At 41.9% G+C, this 23,615-nt stretch overlaps 2 protein-coding genes, 1 long non-coding RNA gene and 4 other non-coding genes across 8 annotated transcripts; 2 read left to right on the plus strand and 5 right to left on the minus strand.

Moving 5' to 3' along the window:
- The first annotated feature begins 889 nt into the window (after nt 1-889).
- On the plus strand, nt 890-16,245 carry ctps1a (CTP synthase 1a). Of its 2 annotated transcripts, none has more exons than XM_085792290.1 (19): nt 890-1,056; nt 2,733-2,914; nt 3,006-3,176; nt 6,002-6,102; nt 6,253-6,369; nt 7,591-7,674; nt 8,522-8,602; nt 9,422-9,573; nt 10,193-10,325; nt 10,414-10,502; nt 10,595-10,689; nt 10,781-10,843; nt 12,994-13,037; nt 13,120-13,216; nt 13,297-13,352; nt 14,716-14,812; nt 14,931-15,075; nt 15,169-15,260; nt 15,947-16,245. In XM_085792290.1, exons 2-18 carry the CDS (start codon nt 2,746-2,748, stop codon nt 15,251-15,253), a joined length of 1,779 nt encoding a protein of 592 aa, XP_085648416.1. In that variant the 5' UTR covers nt 890-1,056; nt 2,733-2,745; the 3' UTR covers nt 15,254-15,260; nt 15,947-16,245. The 2 variants fall into 2 exon arrangements, with proteins under 2 accessions (XP_085648416.1, XP_085648415.1); XM_085792289.1 differs by lacking the exon at nt 890-1,056 and adding an exon at nt 1,359-1,705.
- Nucleotides 16,246-16,249: 4 nt separating this feature from the next.
- On the minus strand, nt 16,250-18,453 carry LOC146979147 (uncharacterized). Its single transcript, XR_015037155.1, has 6 exons — nt 18,410-18,453; nt 17,464-17,523; nt 17,159-17,209; nt 16,938-16,985; nt 16,665-16,735; nt 16,250-16,497 (listed from the first exon to the last, which is right to left on the minus strand). It is a non-coding gene; the product is annotated as an uncharacterized LOC146979147 (long non-coding RNA).
- On the minus strand, nt 16,558-16,626 carry LOC146979148 (small nucleolar RNA SNORD99). Its single transcript, XR_015037181.1, has one exon. It is a non-coding gene; the product is annotated as a small nucleolar RNA SNORD99 (small nucleolar RNA).
- LOC146979149 (small nucleolar RNA SNORA44) lies at nt 16,779-16,909 on the minus strand. The gene has a single exon (XR_015037174.1). It is a non-coding gene; the product is annotated as a small nucleolar RNA SNORA44 (small nucleolar RNA).
- On the minus strand, nt 17,051-17,122 carry LOC146979150 (small nucleolar RNA SNORD103/SNORD85). The gene has a single exon (XR_015037168.1). It is a non-coding gene; the product is annotated as a small nucleolar RNA SNORD103/SNORD85 (small nucleolar RNA).
- Nucleotides 17,289-17,425, minus strand: LOC146979151 (small nucleolar RNA SNORA16B/SNORA16A family). Its single transcript, XR_015037166.1, has one exon. It is a non-coding gene; the product is annotated as a small nucleolar RNA SNORA16B/SNORA16A family (small nucleolar RNA).
- Nucleotides 18,454-19,196: 743 nt separating the features above from the next.
- rab42a (RAB42, member RAS oncogene family a) lies at nt 19,197-22,562 on the plus strand. The gene is made up of 2 exons (XM_085792291.1): nt 19,197-19,595; nt 22,057-22,562. The coding sequence occupies exons 1-2, from the start codon at nt 19,381-19,383 to the stop codon at nt 22,496-22,498; spliced, it is 657 nt and encodes a 218-aa protein (XP_085648417.1). The 5' UTR covers nt 19,197-19,380; the 3' UTR covers nt 22,499-22,562.
- The last annotated feature ends 1,053 nt before the right edge of the window (nt 22,563-23,615 follow it).

Below are 23,615 nucleotides of genomic sequence, written 5' to 3' on the forward strand. Positions count from 1 at the left end.
ATAACAACAAAGAACAAATTTATTCTTTTCACAGATTTGTTGTTTAAGACATTTTGATTCACTGATAATAGTAAAAAATAAAAAAAGAAGAGAAGAATGACACATTGAGCTTTGAGCAGAAATAAAATAGTGTTGATAAAAACCTTGTACGATCTGTAAAGCTAAACCAAACATGAAGTCATGTGTATGTTCTCTAAAGGCCTTTTTTTACATGAAGAAAATGTTGCTTTTTTTCTTCTCTTTCTCAACAGGCAGCATCAAGCATGAAGCACGAGCTCCCCCTGCTGATAATGGAAGTGTGTTGCTTTGCTTTAGTAATAAATAAATAAAAAAACTAGGCATACTATGAATATATATTTTTAAAATTTCAGTTTTACTTTTGATACTTGTACATTTTACTGCTTACTTTAATAAATCCATTTTATATTACCGTTGTCTATCTACTTCAACATACAATTCATAGGCAGACAATATTGTTTAAATTGACCAGATGTCATAGGACATTGTATGGAACATGTACATTTTTTCAAGTTAAATCGTTATCATTAGTTACTTTGTCAATTGGTTATGTTTTTGTTTTGTTTTTAAATAGAGCAGACGTTTAAATTGCCCTAGTGTTAAAGTAACACATCTACAAATATGTAGCTGCAGAAATATTATACTATATCATATTGACATCAGCAAATAATACAGGATAATAGTGTTATTATTATTTTTATTATTTTTTACATGATTATGAGATATCTGCTTCAATGTTGTTTACGGTAGTTTAAGTGACAAGGTCGCCAATGTTCCAAAGTTGGCAAATGTCTGAGGCGTCCTGAAGGCAGCACGACGTAAGAATGTAATGAATGATGTAGGGGGCTACTGCAGCCCTGAATCGTGGTCCATACACGTGTAGAGCGAATTTGAGGATAGATGGGTTGTTAGGGTAGCACGGTAGCAAAAAGTGTTACTGTTGGGGTCGAAATCTCGTCTGTTACAGAAGATCTCGTTTACAGTTGTCGTTGTTTACAGTTTGTTGTTGAAGGGGAGCTCTGGCCGAAGAATATTTTGGTAAGTTGAAATTTGATGCTGTGGGAAGACAGATGCTGTAGACCAGTTAGCAACAAGCATGGAGTTACAAGTTAGATACGATACCAAAGTTTGACTTCCGGTTCAAAATCAAAATTAAACTGAACTGAATACACGCTGAGCTGGAGCGTGGCAGTACAGTGATTTATTTTAATGACTGCAGTCCAAACAATTATCTGTAAAACGGCCACATATTATTATCTCAGTATTGTATTACCACGTGTTTCATATGAATATTAATAAATAACTACCATTTGCTTTTATTTTGAATGCAGCACTGGGTACTTTTTCTTGTGTAGGCTTGCTGACTTGATGCATCTCCTAGAAGGGAAGAGCATGTTAGCTAGCCAGTTTTACCTGAAAACAGCCTCAGGTAGTGGTGGCATTTTGTACAGCCACCTTTAAATGTGTCTGTTTACCGCTGTATGTCTAAGAGGATGACATGGGGTCGTATGTCAGCGAGACAGTGATTTTCGTGAGCTCATATCACGGCTAACAATAAGGCTAAAGCTAAAGGCGCCGTGGTGCCGTTCACTCTGAGGACCATGGGGTTTTGGACGGGCGGCCTGCTTGCTCGTCGTATCCTCTCTCAGCGGAGGTGGGGCTTCCCCGCCCGCACGGCCCGTGCTGTGTGAGTTACCGAGCGCTTCCATGTACCACGCTTTGGGTACAGTGTTGTGTTGTGAGAGGAATGAAAACCTTTGAGCTCTCTCTTCTTAGCAAATACTTCTTACTACTTAATACCACCGAGTGTTTTTGTCACGTTAATTAACCAGCGGTTTTTAGACGGCAATCACTTATTAAGTATTTGGCTTAGTTTCCTTGGCAACAACAACTCGTGTTCACGTTGTAGAGCAGCAAGGACAATGGAGGTTTAGCCATTGTTTGGTTAGTTTAGCAGCAAAATGATAATAGTATCCTCCTCTCTTACTGTGTAGAATATGCCCTCTCCAATGTATACATCTAAACACCAGTTTTAAATCATACAGACATAAAAACAAATAAATAATTATAATAATGAAAGTTATTATGTTTTTTTATAATGTACATCCTAAGTTCACCTCTACAAAAGATAATATACATCATGTTTCTAAAAATAAACTTAACTCTAAGTACTTTAAAGGGATTGTTCAACATTTTGGCAGATTTGCCTATTGTCATAATCCCTATAGTCATAGCAGTAGGTTCATTACAATTAGCCTAATTATCGGTGCATGTTGTTTTGAGATCAGCGGGGCAGAGACGTGAGCTGCTCAGCGAACACAATGGAGGTGAACGGTACAGGTCCACGCTATGAAATAATGTAACATTATGAGACGGATAACTATAGGGATTATGGCTTTAGGCAAATTTGCCAAAATGTTTAGCTATCCCTTGAACATTGTAATCTACCTCCAGTCTGTTGAGGAGCCTTCATCTGCAGTCGACAAATCTCCATACGTGGCAACCTGCCTGTCACCTTTTATAACTGTTGATCTTCACCATGTTTACACTCATCTTTTATTTTTTGTATTCTTTCAACATGTAGAATTGACATATTTTAAAGACCAAAAATTGAATTTCCCTGAACACAATTCACTGTGCTGGCTCTAATCCTGAACCTAGTGAACTGCTTTGCATGAACTGGTGTCTGTTATTTTTAATCATCCGCTCTGCAGATCCCAGGGCGCAATGATGAAGTACATCCTGGTAACCGGAGGAGTTATCTCAGGCATCGGCAAAGGCATCATCGCGAGTAGTGTTGGCACAATACTGAAGTCCTGCGGCTTACACGTGACCGCCATCAAGATCGACCCGTACATCAACATAGATGCAGGCACATTTTCACCATATGAACATGGTAAGTGAGAAGAGAGGATCATTCTTATTTTAAATAGTCTCACTCTCATGTTATATAGGTTGTCTGATTTTGTCATGCTCACTGTGTTTAGGTGAAGTGTTCGTGCTCGACGACGGGGGTGAGGTCGACTTGGATCTGGGGAACTATGAACGTTTTCTTGACATCCGGCTGACAAAGGACAACAACCTGACCACGGGCAAGATCTACCAGTCGGTCATCAACAAGGAGAGGAGGGGAGACTACCTTGGCAAAACAGTGCAAGGTAAACAATTGCTGTTTAAAGAGGAACTAAGCAGGATTTCTCCCGTGGCTATGCTACATTTTTGCCTTAATTAAAAAGCTCCGGTCTAATTGTGATAGTTAACTACATGACTTTATTACGAGTGAGAACGGAGGCTGTCTGTCTTCACCTGGTGTCTCACGGCTGAAAACCAACCTTGCAACATCAGTGTAGTCGGTACTCGGTCGCCGCCCCGGTGTCCCAGCTCTCGTTTCTGCACACCGCGACACAAACGCGCTCCGTAACCCGTAATCTTTTCTTTAAGGCGGCTAAGACTACACAAACACACACACCGTAACATAGTTTATGTTATGTAACTTTATCCACCACTCAATTTATTGATTTTTCGCTAGCTTCGTTGTGAACAGATGCACATGGCTGAGAACAGCGGAAAAGCGAGCGGACTTGCATAGTTCCCCTTTAAGTTTGCAAGAAGGCGGCATGCTGGAGAGTATGTGGTCAATTCAGAATTATAGCTGCGTTTCCATAGCAGGTTTTCGCAAAATAAAAGCAATATTTCAAAAATTTCGAAAAAATATCATTCCTATTTGCAGGTGTTTCCTTTGAAAGGTGTTTTGCAAATGAGCCGTAATTCTCGTAAAGTCTAGTCTCACGACTGTAACAGAAGAAACTATTTTTTGGTTATTCACATGTTATTGTGTCACACTGCCTGATAAATCAGACTGAGTTGAATGATTGTACCTCACACGCCAAAGTTTTGTTAAAGGGATAGTTCAACATATGGCAAATTGGCCCTTTGCCATAATCCCTGTAGTTTTAGGAGTAGGTTTGTTATAGGGATGCACCGATGCATCGGCTGAACATCGACATCGGCCGATGTTCGGCTCGTTGACTGCCATCGGCCATCGGCAAAAAAAGATGACATTTACCGATGGCAGTGGCCGATGTTTATGTTGGTTTAAATGCCGCATGAACGCTGTGCTGGGAGGAACCTTTCTTTTTTCCTTTTTTTTGGGGGGGGGGGATATTAGCGGTGCAACGGATCATCATTGATCCCTGATCTGTTCGGATCAATATCTTCAGTTCGGCACACATGTGATCCGCGGATTGATTTTTGAAAAAAGAGTTGCGCGCATGTTTAATAAACACACTTGTTAAGTGCAGCGCGGTCATGGCGAGCGGAGGAACGGAGGAGCTTGAACGCCCCTCGTCATATGGGCTTAATACAATGGGCTTAGAGAGGAACTCGTCTGGTCGCTTTTTTTTCTAACCTCCGCCGGGCCACGTGTATGTATTTACAACGACGCCAGCGAGAAATCAATAAACGGAGCGGTGGATTACGTAACTGTTATAAACATTACGTTACGCAGCGCGTCTGTGTCGCGGTGCCACAGAGACAAGAGCTGGGACACGGACACCGCGGGGCCAGGTAGACTACTACACTGATGTTGCAACGAGAGAGACGCCAGGTGAAGGCAGAGAGCCTCCGTTCTCACTGTAACCAGTCACAAGTCATGTAGTTAACTATCACAATTACTCTGGGGCTTTTTAATTGAGGTAAAAATGTAGCGCAGCCACAGGAGAAATCCTGATTAGTTCCTCTTTCAGTGTATACAGAAAGTTTTAGTTCATCAACCGTTTGAAAAAAAAAACCTTTCATCATTCTGTCTCTGTGTTACTGCAGATAAAGGGGGTCAGGGAGAGAAGTCTAAGTAATTTGACATATTTGAGCATTTTATATAAAAAAAGTAATGCTATAGTTACTTTTCCTGGTAACTACTTTTACCATATAGCAACTCTAATACTAACTCTAGGCCACTGTAAGTGTTTTAAGGTTATGTCAACTAAAAATTGTTTCATAAATTTGTCTAACTGAATTTGTGCTCATTAAATAATAATATGATGAAGAGCTGAAAGACTTTTAAAATAGTTCAGTAATGTTTCTGTGGCACCAAAGACGGAATAAATAACAAAAAGAAAAAACATCGGCATCGGCATCGGCCATCGGCCAAGTTGTTATTTTAAACATCGGTATCGGCATCGGCCCAGAATTTCACAATCGGTGCATCCCTAGTTTGTTACCTTTAATTGTCGGTGCAAGCTATTTTTAGTACGGTGGAGCAGAGCCGTGAGCTGCTCAGAGCTACGCTACGGAGGCTAGTTGGATTTCCCTCATCAAACTAATCAAATACACAATCCAACAACTCCAAAACACTCTGGTGGACAAGTTGTGACCTGCACATTCACCACGCTATGAGATAATAATGGAATGTTATGAGACAGAGTCGTTTTAGAGGTCAATGCAAAGCTGTAAAGAGACTGCTTGCCGAAAAACTGCCCGAGACGATAACGCACATCAGCCGCTTTGCATGAATTTACCTCTAAAACAACTAACAACATTAGATTATTATCTCATAGTGTGGTGAATGTGCAGGTCACAACTTGTCCACGACAGTGTTTTGGAGTTGTTGGATTGTGTATTTGATGAGTTTAATGAGGGAAACCAAGAAATCCCTTTAACCTCAATAGCATAACTCTGAGCAGCTCGCGGCTCTGCTCCGCCGTTCTAAAAACAGCTTGCACCGACAATCAAAGGTGACAAGCCTACTGCTAAGAAAGAAAAAATTACCAATGGGATCATTCCCTATCACTTTTGCGATACACTCTTATATCAACACATCTGAGAAACCACCTCATGAGAGCGTAAAAATGCTGTGACAATATTTGAGTGGTTTTTCTAAATGTAGGCATTTACATGACCAGTTTTTAATTGCGACATTTAGGTTTTACGGATTTCCAGGGGTAATGGAAACACCCCTAATGTTGTGTTTTTTCTCTCATCCCAGTGGTGCCGCACATCACAGATGCCATCCAGGAATGGGTGGTGAAACAGGCCGCAGTACCAGTTGATGACGATGATGTAGAACCTCAAGTTTGTGTAATCGAGGTAAGCTGCATGTGTTCACTTTGTCACTTCAGAGCAGTTCTGATTTGACTTTAAGATGTAGAGGCTCATTTCCCCTTTGAACATTTAACCGAATCTGAGGCTGCCTGTATCGTTACTGATAATATCTGTGTGTGTTAACTGTGTTTGCAGTTAGGAGGCACCGTAGGAGACATCGAGAGCATGCCTTTCATCGAGGCCTTCAGGCAGTTCCAGTTTAAAGTGAAGAGAGAGAACTTCTGCAACATTCACGTCAGTCTGATACCACAGGTAAGAGAGAAACAACCTCAGGCCTCTCTGGTTACAGCTGAGGGCAAATATCCCCGCTGCTGTTGGAATTTGCATGTTGCAATCTGCACTTCAACATTTTTTGAATGCATACACAATAGTTTAACATGCTCAATATGCATGTTTAATATTTATGCAAATTGAGAAGAAGGTAGGTAACATTTGTGAAGGAGAAAGAGGCAGGTACAAAAATGCTTTAAACAACACACAGGTCACATGTGAGGGTTGAGTAAAGGAAGGTACATTGATCAGCAGTCTGATACCCTGGTGAAAGTTATCTGGGAGCTCAAGTCTCTTGGGTTTCCCATTCTTTTGCAGGCTGCTGCTTTGTTTCCCTTTTTCACTCTGAAACTAGAAAACTAAAATAATACACTGATATTGATTAAAATATTGCAAAAGAGTGTTTCATATTTAGCTTTATTTGGAGATCATTTCATCTTCCACTTGCTGAACTGTTCACTGTACCCAAACTTTTGCATAATGCCACTGTATACTGACTCACAACAAGACCAAAACAAAACATTATTAATGTGCCTGAAGTAAAAATATTAAAAAGCTGTCACCTTAGCTGGTTCTAAAACCCACTCTTGCAATTATGGTCCAGCAGCATCGTTCCACTTTCTCACTATTATCTGTTGGCAAATCATGACACTGGTCTGGACCCAGTTAGCTACAGGTTTTACCGTGAGGTTTATGGCTTTACCAAGTACTGTATGTATATAGTTTGGGACATAGTTTGTCTGTCTCTGTGATACTATGTTTATGGTCTTTTAAACCTAGTCTACAATAACCTGCCAGTTATATATAGGGGACATTTTGAACTGCAGTAATCTTATTCCTATTGCTCTGGAAACATGTTCAGTAATACCAATCATTTCATTCCAGTCACACTCTTCATAAGAAGTGTCCCAAGTTATTTATAAGCATATAATAATGGTGGGAAGTCTCATATCCTGCCTCTGTGCTAGTATCAGTCATGTCTAAGTGTTTAGTGCCTGGCAGTCTCATTGGGAGGAAGAAAAAAGATGATTTTACCAAATAAGGTTTGTTGGTAGCTTCCCAGGATCAAACAGGAAATAGCTGCTGTAAATGGATTGTAATGTTGGTGTTTTTTTTTGTTTTGTTTTTTTTCAATTTCTGTTGCATGTTAATCTCAGTGCACCGCCACTTTAACATATATATTGTCTTTGTTGCCGTGTCCAGCCCAGTGCGACAGGAGAGCAGAAGACCAAACCAACACAGAACAGCGTCAGAGAGCTGAGAGGACTGGGTTTGTCCCCTGATCTGGTGAGTCATGAGTCCGTCCCCCCCCCTAAAAAAATGTTTAAAGAACGACCAAAGTGTTTTCGAACATTGTGGGATTTAGAGCAGTACACACTCCAGATATAGACAATCATTCTCTGTGTCAGGCCTGATTGTGACACACAAAACACAGCACCAGTTCAACAAGAGGGTGGAGCACTGTGTGAGCTCTTGAGCTGATGAGGTCTGACTGAGTGACACTCCTGCTTGTATCGTGGTGATGAGGGAGAGAGGGAATCTGCTGAAACCTCTGACCTAGAAAGATTAGAGTGTGGCCGACAAGGAAATCAATACTAATATAGAGGGACACTGGGCCATTCACTTCATCAATGGCTCTAATCAAAACATTTCCCTTACTCAACAGCACCACCAGCAGAATCTACAAGGTAATGTTTGAAATCTGAACATGTTTTCTCCATAAAACTCGCATGGGCTCATAATGTCACCTCTCTCACCCAGGACCTCCCCCCAATTTACACATGTCCCCTAAACGCCTCTCATACAGACTATAGGTAGATGCCACAATTTAGAGAAGTTCCCTGAATGCGTAAACAGTAGCTACAGCTCATATTAGGGAATGGTCAAAAGAAATGGAAGGAACCTGAGCTAACTTCAAGTGTCATAGTAAAAGATCTGAATACTTGTGTCAGGATTTCTTTTTTCTTCAATAAATGTACAAAAATCAAGGGGTCTGAATACTTTCGGAATGCACTGGATGTGTAAATGCTGCTGATAAATGATAATAAAGTACACATGTAATCAAAGATGTACTCTTGTCTCTCTCTTTGCTGGTGTTCGATGGTTGAATTTTCTCCTCATCTTTTGCCCACAGATCATGTGTCGCTGCTCCACCGCTCTGGAAACCTCAGTCAAAGAAAAGATCTCCATGTTCTGCCACGTAGAACCTGAGCAGGTACTTGACACTGACACTGACGCACTTTGATGGTTTCAGCTCTGGTGCAGCGTCACGCTTAGTTAGTGAGTTGGTAGTTTTTTATTTTGAACATGTAAAAGAAAAAGAGAAGAAAAACGTGATCAAACAGTACTACAAGGAAATGCACAAGTTTAAAGAAAACATTTAAGAGTGAAAAATAATAATAATACTAATCACTCTGTTCTAATTCTTAAAATCCTAATACTTAAAATACTAATAATACTGAAAAAAAATAGCATGCCCAAAAAAGCAGTAGGAAGAAATATGTCCTATACCTCCTTCACCCACATTATCACCCATTCCATCACACTTCCCTAACGACAATGTTCATATGAATATCTGGCCGATACACATACACTCCTACACACATTCATACATGATATACCCACACACACACAGGCCTACATAAATACAGACACACACACATTGTATAAACAGAGGCAAACATGAAAAATCTGAAACAAATAAAGTCAATAAATTAAAAAAAATAAATTAAATAAATTAATAATAATACAAATAAATAAACACACACACACACACACACACACACAAACAATTACATTTATTTGTGGATGTGCACTCTTTTAATTCCACATTCATTTTGTTCCAAAGTCTTACTCCTATAACAGAAAACACAACAACCTCTCCTTGTGCGTACCCTAGAGGCTTTTAAAATAATAGTTTCCCTTTAAATATTAACCCCCTTCCCTTTCCATGAATATTTTCCTGGTAGCAGATGGTGTTTTTTCCTTGAAACGCTCTGAGCAGATGTAAACTGACCGACCCGTCTGGTTTCAGGTCATCTGTGTGCAGGACGTGTCGTCCATCTACAGAGTACCGTTACTGCTGGAGGACCAGGGAGTGGTGAGTTACCTGAGCAGGAGGCTGAACATGCCCATCGAGGCCCGGCCCAGGAAGATGCTGACCAAGTGGAAGGAGATGTCTGACAGGTGAGTCAGATGGTTTGAAACAATACGCTTGTCTTCTCTTCTGGCCGGTTTGATCTTTCTTTTTGTTTGATTTTATACTCTTTATTGGTTTTTCAATTTTATGAGCACAAAACACACAAAGCAAAAGAAAATAGTAGAAATAGTAGGTGCTGCAATATAAATGAGTAGCACATGAAAGGGCAGTCAGCCCTCATCTTCCAGGGAGAGATGAGTGCAATGATTAAGGTCATGAGTCAGCTTCTCAAGAGGAATAAGAGCTGCATTTTGTTTTTCAGCCAGAAACAAAATTATTGACAGATTTGGTATCTGTGTCAGAAACATTGTCTGGAGTATGGTTTAGAGGACAGAAACAAGGAGACGCCAAAAACAGTTTACCAGTGACCCTCTGGATTACAGACTGAACCTCCTTCCAGAAAGTCTGGATGCGGTCACACGACCAAAACAAGTGGATTTGTGTATTTTACATTTTTAACAAAGGTTGGAGGGGTCAGGGAACATTCTCTGGAGGCGAACAAGTTCAGTGAAGAGATTTTCATGTGTAGAGATCGAAGTACATTTAGGGAAAACCCCGGGTTTGATTGGTTTTTGAAGTTGTGTAATGCACATGTTGTCCTCACAGGTCAGACAGACTGCTGGAGCATTGCTGCATAGCGCTGGTGGGGAAGTACACCAAGTTCTCCGACTCTTACGCTTCTGTTATCAAGGCTCTGGAGCACTCGGCCCTGGCCATTAGTCACAAGTTGGAGGTTAAGGTACGGACACAGTAGACTTGTCATCTAGTAGTTGATATACTGTATATCTGTATCCTTGAACTTCCATTTGTTTGTCTCGTCTCATCAGTATATAGACTCTGCTCATTTGGAGCCAAGCACTCTGCACGAGGAACCGGTGAAATACCACGAGGCCTGGCAGAAACTCTGTAGCGCTGAGTGAGTCCTGAGTTCTTATGTCTGGATGAAATACAACCTGGACTTCAGTGTAGAAGTTTCACTCAACAGTTTTTTTCCCTCTCTCTCCTCAGTGGAATCCTGGTTCCAGGAGGTTTCGGTGTCAGAGGAACTGAAGGAAAGATTCATGCCATCAACTGGGCGAGGAAACAGAAAAAACCTTTCCTAGGTAGAGGATAGATACGACCATCACACATTATCAGATTTCATATGTAACGCATTTGAAAACTGATGCCATTGTTGTTGTGTTGTTCCCGCAGGTGTGTGTCTTGGCATGCAGCTGGCTGTGTGTGAATATGCCAGAAACGTGATTGGCTGGAAAGGTAAGATAAAGAAAACATCTTTACCCCAAAGTTACAAGCTTAAGATCGGTCAGTGTCCTGATTCAGATTTGGCTCCTAAAGATGCAGAAATTTAAAGGGATAGTTCAACATTTTTGGCAAATTGTCCCATTGTCATAATCCCTATAGTTTTAGCAGTAGGTTCGTTACCTTAAATTGTCGGTGCAAGCTGTTTTTAGAATGGCGGAGCAGAGCCGCGAGCTGCTCAGAGCTACTCTACGGAGGCTAATGGGATTTCTTGGTTTCCCTCATCAAACTCATCAAAATAACTCAAAAACGGTCTGGTGGACAAGATGTGACCAGCACATTCAACTTGTCCACCAGAGCGTTTCGGAGTTGTTGGATTGTGTGTTTGATGAGTTTGATGAGGGAAACCAAGAAATCCCATGAGCCTCCGTAAGTGTAGCTCTGAGCAGCTCGCGGCTCTGCTCCGCCGTTCTAAAAATAGCTTGCACTGACAATTAAAAGTAACGAACCTACTCCTAAAACTATAGGGATTATGGCAATGGGCCAATTTGCTGAAATTGAACTATCCCTTTAATTTTTGTCTCCCCATGCTGCAAAGTAAAAAGAAGCTGTTATTATTTCTTTATGCTTTTACATTTGTGGAAAAAAGGAGCAAAGGAGTTTCAGTGAACATGAAAAGCAGTCAACTCTGTGATTGTGTCCCAGGTGGAACTTGACAATAGAGAAAGACACTTTGTGAAGTGTTTGGTCATCAGTGGAAACACATCCACTGACAGACTCGGGGGCTTCCTGTGCTAAATGCAGCAGAACAGCATCAGAACAGAACTGAGCCTCCTCCATGTTCCACAGTGGGGAGATGTTCTTTGTGTTTGACAGCTTCATTTTGAAACACAGAGCTGATGGGACTCACTGAAAAGCTTTCTTTTGTGTCATCTGTCCAAGTCACAGTCTCTCAGAGGCATTGTTGTCTTGTCAGCATTGTTTCTTTGTTAAACTCCAGCTGGGCTTTATTAATGCTCCTCTTTCCTGGATCTTCCTCCACAGAGCACACTCTTCATTCAGAAACAATGTTGTAGTTTAATCTTGGAGGTCATCTAATTAGTGTTCTTTTTTTCTTCTTGTCTTGCATTGTCAGTTTTCCTCTTGTTGTCCTTAAACTTAATAAGAAGTAGAGCAGCTGTTGTCACAAGCTGTGTGGACATTGTCTTGTAGTATTCTCTTTAAGTCATTTCTTCCTCCTCCTCTTTTCTTTCTCTCATCCGTATTCAGTGTGATGTACACAGTGATACCGAACAGCATCACGTTTATGACCACTTCTCATGGGTACCAGCTAGATTGATTATATTGGACTGAAAGAATTGATTGGGTAGGACAGGAGGAAAACCAGTCCACAGCCTCATGTTATTTTATACCAGTTGACTACTTGTTTCTACTTTCTTATATTCAGTGAAAATTAAGCGGTAAAACAATGGTTTACAAGATATAATTTTATTCAATCCTGCTGTTTTCAGATTAACACAGGCCTAATGAAGAAGATGGAGCATTTATCACGGATGTGGGATGTAACAAAAAGCAGGCCAGAGTTCAACACATGTAAACGTCACAGTGGGAATTTCACGCAATACCCTCTGATTAAAAAATAAACTAAAACCATTTAAATCAATAACAAAGCAAAGTGGTCCACTCAATTTACACAGATACTTATACTTTTAAAGCTTTTACTTGGTCTTTTGCTTTTAGACGAGGGATTCTCCAGGCAGGGACAGTTTTCACTGACTTAAATACAGCGGCAAAAAAAAAAAAAAACTGCGACGAGATCTGGATCACAATCGCCCAAAACCTGCAGTTTGTCAACGTATCTTATCTTAATGATCAGTGAGATGACGTAAGTCTTCGTGGGTTGATAAATGGGGATATTAACAGTCCTTATTGCTGCTCTGTACAGTGTCTGGTCGTGTCTGTGCGGGCCCCGTAACTGTGAACAATATCTCTTAACAGTTTTTTCTGGAAGTTTTCTGATATTTCCTTTGAAACCGATGGCAATATTGTATTTCATGCACCACAAAGAATTTTTAGAGATACCTACACAGTGAGGAGAAAGCAGTGACTGGTGAATACAGTCTAACTAAACTAATGTCACATGTCTCTCCCCGTTTTACACTTAGACGCCAACTCAACAGAGTTCGACCCAGATTCGAAGCATCCTGTGGTGAGTTATTTTTAAACCCAGAACTGATCCGCTTGTGGTTTGACCTGATGTACTCAGAGATTCATTCTTCAACCCCGTGCAGGTGATCGATATGCCAGAACACAACCCGGGACAAATGGGCGGCACGATGAGATTAGGGAAGAGACGGACCATATTCAAGAGCAACACCAGTGTATTACGTAAGAGAAACTTCCAGCCAGTCACTCAGTAATGTGTCTGTTCCATCCGCCTGGTGCTTAGAGTTGTTGTGTTCTTCCAGGCAAACTTTATGGAGACGCAGAGTACGTGGATGAAAGGCACAGACATCGCTTTGAGGTACGTTTACTGCTCCGTTCATCAGCAGTGTTACAGTGGAGTGTCTGTGTATGTACTTGGTTTAGGGTTAGTTTAATAAGGTTTATTTGTTTTCAAAATCTTTCAATTTTCGAACAAAATGACACATTGGTATGAAACAGTGTGGAAAAAAGACATTTACAACAGTATGTCAAATCCCCTGAACCCAGCCCCACCCACCCACAAACCCACCCACTAAAGACTGGGACAAACAACACACAAACACATAAAAGAAAGATAGAAAGCAGTTGAGGAGAAAGAGGGGGAAAAAAAGTGGGATAAAAGATTCTGAAATTAAAGGGATCCGAGCTTAGTCCTCCTCCGCATCTGGAGATAGGTCAGGAGAATTAACAAATTCCAAGAAGGGGAGCCAAGTGTCATGAAATCTTTTGGTGGAGCCACTGAGTGAAAACCTAAGTTTTTCAAGTTTCAGCAAGATGGAGAAAGTTGGGGCCCGCCTCGCCGCAACAGAGAGGTCAATGTCAGGAGGAGAGCAAAAAATAGCTGATAAGAGTTAGGGGGAATAATCTGGCTACAAGTGCCACCTATGGTATCACAAATACTTTGCCAAAAGGCTGTCAATTTAGGGCATGACCAAAACATATGAGAATGAGTAGCAGGGGATTGATTACATCTATTACAGGTATCATTAACCGTGGGATCAATTCTGGCCAATTTTGCATTCGTGTAATGGATTCTGTGGAGAACTTTACATTGAATCAGGCTATGACGAGAGCAGAGGGAAGATGTTTAAAGGGGTCCATTGCTGATCCATCGACACCATAAACGGGTTATTGTCCCATGCAGTCCTGATGAAATTAAGAGGTCAAAAGTTACCGTACTTTTCAGACTGTAAGCTGCTACTTTTTTCACCTGGTGTCCCAGCTCTCGTCTCTGCACACCGCAACACAAACGCGCTCCGTAACCCGTAATCTTTTGTTTATGACAGTTAAGACTACACAAACACACATGCAGTAACATCGTATATGTTATGTAACGTTATCCACCGCTCCATTTATTGATTTTTCCCTGGCTTCATTGTATGCACATGGGCGAGAGGAGCGTAACCAAAACAGCAGAAAAGTGAGCGGACTTGCATAGTTCCCTACTGTCTTTCTGTGTAAATATCTCATGTTACAACATGAAAACCTGTGGCTTATATTCAAGTGTGGCCTATATATATGCACAAAATTTATTTTCTTTTAAAATTTAGCTGGTGCGGATTATATTCAGGTGCACTCAATAGTCTGGAAAAATACGGTAGTCAACCAAAGAAAGTTGTACAACTCTGAAATGCATTTCCTTGTGTATGTACTTTTTTTTTTAATGACGTGTTCACGTGCAGGTCAATCCAGAGCTGAAGAGCCACTTTGAAGAGAACGGATTCCGCTTTGTAGGTCAAGATGTGGAAGGAGAGAGAATGGAGGTCATAGAACTGGACGGTAATGCAAATCAAACAGTGATTCACTTTCAATTGTTTCCAGTCAGAACCTTTTGAGGTTAATTGCACCACCACATTCTGTTTACTTTGCTCTTTTTAACGTCATTCTCTATTTCCAGATCATCCATATTTCGTCGGAGTGCAGTACCACCCAGAGTTCACCTCGCGTCCCATAAAGCCATCGCCCCCCTACCTTGGTTTGCTGCTGGCTGCTGCAGGGAAGCTCCAGAGCTACTTACAGAAGGGCTGCCGTCTGTCTCCACGGTAATCAGGCAACATCAATTTTGCATCCACATATACGCACAGTACGAGCGCACAGACTTTTCTCTAACAACCATTCTTTTGACTTTGACACAGGGACACATACAGCGACCGGAGTGGCAGCAGCACCCCAGACTCTGAGATATCGGAGCTGAAGTTACCTGCCATCTCAAACGAATGACTTGGAGGTACAGAAGACTGGGGCTCGGAGTGCATATCACTGGAAATGATCATATTCCAAATACTCAAATGCAAATACAAAAACTGTACTCGAGTGAAATAGTAAATGTACTTAGTTTTTCATCAGTGTTGCTTTAATTACCATGTTGTTGGTATATTCTTTGATTTTATTTGATTACATAACTGGTTATCACACAAAACACAACTAAATTCCTCATTGAAAACTAAGTGAGTCATTATTATGTTGATATTATAAAAGGTAGAAGACTTAACAACCACAGACATGTTAGATAGGAAACATTTTTGCTCAGGGGCCATGATGAGTTTTAAAATTTTACAGACAGGCTGGTCAGTATCAGATGGAAAGTGTTTGTGTTGACTAATATAAATGACATGTAAAAGCTACTTCCTTAGTAAAAGACAATGTATATCAGTTTCAGTGGAGCAGTGTTGGTCCCTTTTTTACCAGTGCATTGAAGTTTGTGGTCTACAATTTGGTTTTGTACTGCATATGGCCTTACATTTTGCCCATGCCTGTGTTAGACAACATTCACACTTTAACCGTTACTAATCTCTGACCGACCACCAGTCTTTGCCAACACTGGATATGCCTGTGTTAGCCTAGGAGTACTAAGCTAAATAGTCATTGATGAATAAAGCAAAATTCAAATCTTACTTTGATTTCCTGTTTCAGAGACCTGAAGTTTGTTGGAAGCTGACCATCAAGTTTCCTGGCAATACAGCTGTGAACCAAGAGTCCCCCACCCCGGGCCTGAGTTTGGTTTCTTTCATAAGAGATGGACCTGACTACATCAAGACTCAGGAAGGTGGCATTATGCAGATGCACCACCACTATCAGATTTGTCCCCTGACAGCTGTGCTACTGTGGCCTTATTGTAATGAGATACTGCTATTGAGTGGCAACCATTTACAGCTTCTTTAAAGTTCCTGTAATGATGTGTATGTAAGATAAATATAATAAAGGGATTTCAGAGAAGGTTGACAAGTTGTTTTATTGCATTCAGCATTTCAAGTTCTCACAAAGATTTGCCACTTGCTTGGCCATCACCATTGCATCATGAAAACACCGGCAGCCTCTAAAGCCGTTTAACACATCAGAACTTGTTTTACAGTTCAGTCACATCACTGTAAGCATCACTCCATCTTCTGGGTGGTCTGCAGGTCTTCCTGATGGGTAGGGACTGCTACCACGCCACCTGGTGTGGGCCTCCCACATCACTGCACCTGAAATGTAAGGGAAATTGTTTAATACAAATCAAGAGTCATCTGTTAACACATAAGTAGGGCTGATCTCAGTCCCATATCCGCAAGTTTCATCCAACAGTCACCTTATATTTGTCATCATAGATCAGAATAACTTAATCAATATGAAATGGGTGTCTTTTACATACCTTCAGAAAACCAGGAGGGTCTGAGGGTCTACACAGTCGATACCAGACGACTAAACCTCAGTCAGTCATACCTGGAGGAAGCAGATTGTTAGAAGCAGGAACATGCGACAGAACATCTGTAGGACAGTTGAGTGGCTGCTTATGGCAAAATGGGGCCACAGCAGTCAAAGACCACCCCATGTTCTTGCACGCACTTGGAGAACCTTGGACTACAAACAAGTCCATGTCCTTAGGATTGCATGCTGAAATGTATTCAAATTTATTTAAAATTACCTTGACATGATTCATCTCCATCCAGTCACTGCTCAGCCATGGGATCACCTGAGGAGCACAATTTGAGAAAGTCAGTTTGTGGATTCTATCATCACTTCCTTAATTTAAAGAAGCATGGCTCAGGAGTACAAAATGTCTCAATCAGACCTAGTATCAGTGAGGGCAAGTTTGTCATCACAGCCAAGAGCTTTAACATGTTCAAGGCCTAAATTCCAAGTTACCTGTATCCAGGTGGTTCATCTGGTCTTTCTGTCATCAGCAATATACAAGATCTGCAGAGAGACAGGCAGAGTTGAACATTAGACATCACAGAATTAAAAAAGTCACATTTCAGTCCTATATTTCAAGATCAGATGTCCTTCCCCAAAATGTTGCTGGAACAGTTATTTTCAAACTGAACAGCGACCGTCGGTGAAAGTCTTCATCTGGGCTTCCGTTTGACCGTTCACTGCTACGTGAGAGCATGAACGGCTTCGATAGGAGCCTGGTATAAATTAACGGTACATTGAGTCCTTGAGGAACGTACCTGCATTGTGTGCAGACATCCATTGTTGTCGACAATGGAGAGAACTTCTACTGGTTCAATCTGTGGAGAGAAAGAGACAGTCACATTAATTTGGCTTAGTCAAACAGCTCTACAGGTCATCATCTAGATGTGTTAGAGGTACTACGACCCAGTACCCTGTTCAATACCATGAAACACTTGATCCCCATGTTGTGGGTCTACACAGCATGGTACATTTCCAGTTTAGATGCAGCTTGAAGTAGCTCTACTTTTACACTTTGTAGCTGTAGGCCAGATGTGCCACATACTCGGTTAATTAATTGTAGTTACTTTCCCCAAAAGTAAGTGAATTACTACATTATAAAAGTACCAGGGAAGGGTCGGAGGAAGACCGAGTGAGTCGGTTAGTTCCAGATAATACCCCCCACCCACCCCACCCGACTAGTTGATTACTGAAGAAAGTGCACATAGGCCTACTTCACCCCAAACGTCACTTAGCCACCATGTACTGATTAGTAATACAAGTAAACCTACTACGTATTTCAAGTGAAAGTGCGACATAGCTGCACAGTGGGAATAAAACTACAGCGTGAGATGTTAAGGACTGGGCCACGTGGTTCCCATGCGTGGAACCACCATGTTGCGTTAGCGTTAGCGCCGCTCTTAGCTTAGCATAGGCCCAGCAAGTTACTTCCAATCTTCATAATAAAACACAGCATATCAAGATTGTGTGTCGTCACATTAATTTATACCGTGCTTTAATACAGTTCAAGTTAACGCATTACTATAGTAACTAACTTAGGCTCCATACTAATAGTTTCTGAAACGTCTACCGCTGTTCCCATTGCCCATACGAGCCAAACAATCAATAACGTTGTAGTTTACTCTTCAATGCATGTCTATTAGCTGCAAGCCGAAACACTTGAACACGAAACTATTAGGTCAGAAACGATGAATGAGGCCTTACCAAAGTGAAATGTCAGCTGGCTCTTCACCTCGGAGAGAAGAGGAAGAGGAAGAGAGAGAAGGAAGGGTCTCGTTGCTTTTATACACGCCGGCGTCAAGGAGCGCCCCGCTGATTGGCCCACATGCGGGCCACTTGCATGATGGGATATGTATTCCTTTAAGTTCTTCTTCTTTTTAGACGAAGTTCTGTTGCCTTTTTGGCCTCATTGTCACGTAGACACATTCATTTAAGTATAGACAAGTTTTTCGCGGCACAAAATGGTGCGAAGTTTTAATAGCAAGAGTTAAAATTATATATAAAGTGTATAAAGAGAGAATTAACACACAGCAAAGCGAGACCAGAGAGGGAAAGGAAGCTACTTCAGAACCACGGACAGCAGCCTGCTTCCTGTCACTGATGTCCCGCGTGCGGTTTCCAGATAACAACAGTGTGGTGTGCTGCGTTCAAAACAAACAGTTGCGAAATGCTGCTCCTTGGTGCTGAAAAACTAAATTGTCTGACATAACGCTACTGAATTTCACACAATGCACTTCGGGCTAAACTTTATGCTTTATACACAACGGGCCTGTTTGCAAGTTAACGCTGAGAAATGCCTAGTGCAAAAGCTGCCCACTTTCTAATGATTTTTAGAGATTATAAAAAGCTGGCTGGTGTTTTCTTAAACCCCAAGCTTAAAGTCTGACCCTTTAGCTACAGCTGCCTCATTCACGACCACAGCATTGGTTCGTAGTTGTAATATCGCGTAGTGGAGCATAGGTGAATCTATCACATGATTGCTGCGGCCGCCGATCTGTGATCTGTGCTCCGCGTCTCTCCCAGAGCGCGAGGCACAAGGCAGCAGGAGACGCAGCGGCAGCCGGGGCTTCATGTAAACACGCCGCGCTCAGGGCTTTGTTTGACACACACACAGTCTCTCTCTCTCTCACACACACACGCACGCACTCCGCTGGTATCCCCCTTCTAGTCATGCCATGGATATTTTGTGGCAATACCAGTTCAGGATCATTTTACTCGGGGATTCGACCGTGGGGAAGTCGTCGTTGCTGAAGCGCTTCACGGATGGTATTTACAGCGATGTGGCGGATCCGACGGTCGGTGTAGATTTTTATGCCCGTTCGCTTGATATCGAGCCCGGGGTGAAAATAAAGCTCCAGCTCTGGGACACGGCTGGTCAGGAACGATTCAGGTAGGTTAAAGAAACATAAAGAAATGCAGCTTGAAATTAAAAACAAACAAACAATCGCTCTGTAACTGAACGTAAGCATCATTTTTCACCGAGATTTGTGCTTAGATCTGTGAAAGGCCTCGGTTCGCTGCCGTAGCCTATTTAAATATGAAAACCGTTTAAATGAAATGAAGGCCATTGTGATGCAATGAAGTGAGTGTGCACAGTGAAAACGGTCAGGGGTAGATTAGGCGATACAGGCCTCGAGCTTGTGATGCCCTGGCCTATATATGTATATAAAACACATTTCAAATAGGCTAGAGTCGCATCCCTGCATTCATTCACGGATGATGGGCAGCATCCTCATATTCAGGCGCCCGTGTATGATTCCATCATATAGCACGGTCTCCAGGGCAACACAGAAGATGACAACTGTGTATCCAAATGTAGTTTTGCATTCAACTGCCCTGTTGCTTGTGCTTGTTTTATGTGTCTGTGTCTGTGCTGTCATGGATGATTCCCCCTTTAAAGCGCTCCTCTGTCTGGAGAAGCAGCTCTGCTCTCAGATCTGCTTTCTCTTTTGAAGCTCAGGCTTCTGAGGGTGTTTTCCAACAGGCTTCACCTCACTTCTGTCTCAGTGGGTTTGGCTGTGATGATGACTGCTTGTGAAATAAATGGGTATTTTTTTCATCACCAATTGCATGGATCACATGTGCAGCCTGGTCGTCCCAAGCAGACATACTGCCTCTTCAGGGGCCCACATATCCTAATATACTCTATGTTTGCTGTCTGGTTTGTAGTAATTTGATCAATCTCACTAAACTGAATTAAATGACCATATTGGGGGCCAGATGGGTATTTAATAACCATTAAACATGAACTACTAAATCACTCTTTAAAGGGAACCTGAAATCAGTTTTTACATAATAGTCATGCACTATCTCTTAAAGGAAAAAAACAACAAAAAAAACCCTGAGATTTAATACCATTCATAGCCTACGTCCGTTGATGTGGCTCACTGCATCAGTGTTGAATCAAAACAGACACACCTAACTCTCTGCAATGGGGTATTCCACTTCAACATTGAAAGGGAGATCTGGGTAAAACAGAATTCAGCTGCTTTTTAGGAGGGGCAGTAACAGACCACAGAACACATTTACAGTGCCTGCAGAGTCAGTGGGCTCAGCCTGGGACGACTGGGGCCTCTAGCTCAATTTGAACTGTAGGTTAATTTGGCCCTGGATTTGCATCTCGTACTTGGATGATAATTTCTTTAATTGGATCTGTACTAAAAGTGAACATTGTAACCTCACCAGTCTTTGCTGATTTTTGTGTGATTTTAAGCAAAGTGTAGGCTATTTTCATGCATGTATGGAGCAAATATGAATCTGGTCAGAGCAGTAGTTTGACACATGAACTCGAGTGACTATGCAGGTTTTTCACCTTAACTATGCTACATTTGTACCTTAATTAAACAGCTCGTGATTGTGATGGTTAAATAAATGACTTGTAGAGCCTCCGACCCGGTGTCCCAGCTCTCCTCTCTACGGCACCGCCACACAAACGCGCCCAGTAACCTGTAATCTCTTGTTTACAGTATGACTGATAAGACTACATACACAAATATACAGATTGTAACATGTATATGATAAATAACATTATCCACCGCTCCATGGATTGATTTCTCACCGGCTTTGTTGAAAACAAATGCACATGGAGGAGAGGAGGGTTAGCAACACAGAGGAGAAGAGACCAGACATAGTTCCCCTTTAATTTGTGACTGGAGACCTGAAGCGAAAATATTTGGATCTCAAGCACTGACCTGCTGAAATCCCAGAACAATATTAATAAATAGCACAAATGCAAACATTGAATTGCTGATTACTTTTACTCAACATGGACTTTACCTTGAGACCAGCCTCTAAAACACATGACCCTGATTTGGACCTGAGACTTGAGGCATTGACTGGTCTTACTGTGGCTAACCTCAGACTGGACCTGACTAGAATTAGAATTAGAAATACTTTATTTAATCCCCGAGGGGAAATTTAAAATGTCACAGAGCAGCAGCAAGACAATACAGACAACAACACAGATCACAAACACTGAGTAAAAATACATGAAAACATAAAAACACATAGTGTATTAAAACACAGAATAAAAAAGAAATAAATATATGAATAAAAGATGCGTGTAGAAGGTTAAAAGTTAAGACGTTAAAGAAGTTAAAGAAGTGCTTAGTGACTAGTCATAACTAACTTGAGATTTGACTCTTTACCGACTCCAGGTCTAACTTTGACTTGTCTCAAATGACTTGAGACTTGGACCAAAGGGCATAAACATAGCTATAGATCCAACAATGGAAGACTTTGGAATGTTGAGTGAAATCGTCCAATATTTCCATAGAGGGACTTTGTCATGAATTTTGACAGTAAGATGACTTTGCTTTCACTGTCTAACATGTGGTCTGTCTTTCCACCAGGTCCATCACCACATCCTATTACCGCAACTCCGTGGGCGGGCTGCTAGTCTTCGATCTCACCAATCGGAAAACCTTCGAGCACGTGAGGGAATGGCACAAGGAGGTGAGTGAGCACATCCTGCCTCACCACATGGTCTACATCCTCATCGGCCACAAGAGCGACCTCAACAAGGACCGCAAGGTGAGCCGGGACGAGGCCGAGCAGCTGGCGGCGGACCTGGGCATCCGCTACGTGGAGACGTCGGCCAAGTGCAACAGCAACGTGGACCGGGCCTTTGAGCTGCTGACCAAGGACATCTATGAGCTGATGAAGATGGGAGAGATCGTCACCCGGGACGGCTGGGACGGCGTGAAGAGCGGCCTCACCGCCAAGGTCCTCTACCCGGCCGACGACGAGGAGGAGCTAGCCACCGCGTCCGCCGAAAAGGGCTGCCACTGCTAACTGAGAAACTTCTTGCGTCCGCGCGCTGTCCCGTCGCGCTAAAGAAAAGAAAAAAAAAAAAGAAGCTCGCCTCGTCTTCACAGCCGTCCATTTATAGAAACAAGTCACTCAGGCTCCGCACCCCGTGATATCATCACCCACCACTTCCTCACCTTGTGCTTCGTGCTGCTTCCCGCGTATGAGACGACTGGGATTCTTTTCACACGGGGGGGGGGGGGGCTAGTGTACAGTCTGATGTGTATCATATATAAGCCAGTTTTTTATCTAAGTCCATATGGTGTAGCATGAGCCAAGTTGTTTTTGGCCTTGTTAGTTTCAGAAGACAGACCATGTTTCCATCCACATGTTGTTATTCACATTAAGCAATATGGAATTAAAAATGCCTTATGGAAACAGTCAAATTCGATTAAATATCATGAATATCAATAAAAAGTTAAATACAGTCGATCTCATCGGATTTTCTCTTGATCGATACAAAGTTTATACGACAAATGCTGATTTGTCTGATAAATGTGAGTTGCATCATGTTTTATGTGAATTCTGCTACGTGTTCCAGCTGTTAAAGACACGGTGGAGTAAACACAGAAAGATGCAGGTGAACAGGACAGACTGGCTTCATGTGAAGAGTCTCCATCTCCCAGAACAGTTTGAAGCTCTGCTGTTCACAAACCACCTCTGGTGTCTGTAGGATTTAACATGGCATTTTGCATTATAAACACCAGTCTATAGCCTATAGGCAGTATTTACCAACTTAACTTGGCTGGCGTGCGTATGGCTCAGTGGTTTTTTCAGTGGTTTCCAGCAGCTGGTCACACTGGGCCTGTCTGCAGCCTGACCTCAGATAATCGGTTAAAGATGGAGGATGGATGTCCTTCTGTTTTACGATTTAGTATAAAAATGAATGGAAAGACCTTAAATTGCAAGAAAACAATTCGATACACCAATATGATCGCAAATAGCACAGGACATCATTGTGCACGGCTTTTCATTCGATTTAAAGGTCTGAGATGGAAACACACTTGAACCGGCTTTATTCACATTTATATTTGTATCGATCTTCAGATAATTCCAACAACAAGTGGATGGAAACATGGTTCCAGACAGCATGCAGAGGTGA

The sequence above is a fragment of the Trachurus japonicus genome, chromosome 11 (assembly GCF_045865225.1).
Source record: "Trachurus japonicus isolate A0001 chromosome 11, Traja_1.0".
NCBI lineage: Eukaryota > Metazoa > Chordata > Actinopteri > Carangiformes > Carangidae > Trachurus > Trachurus japonicus.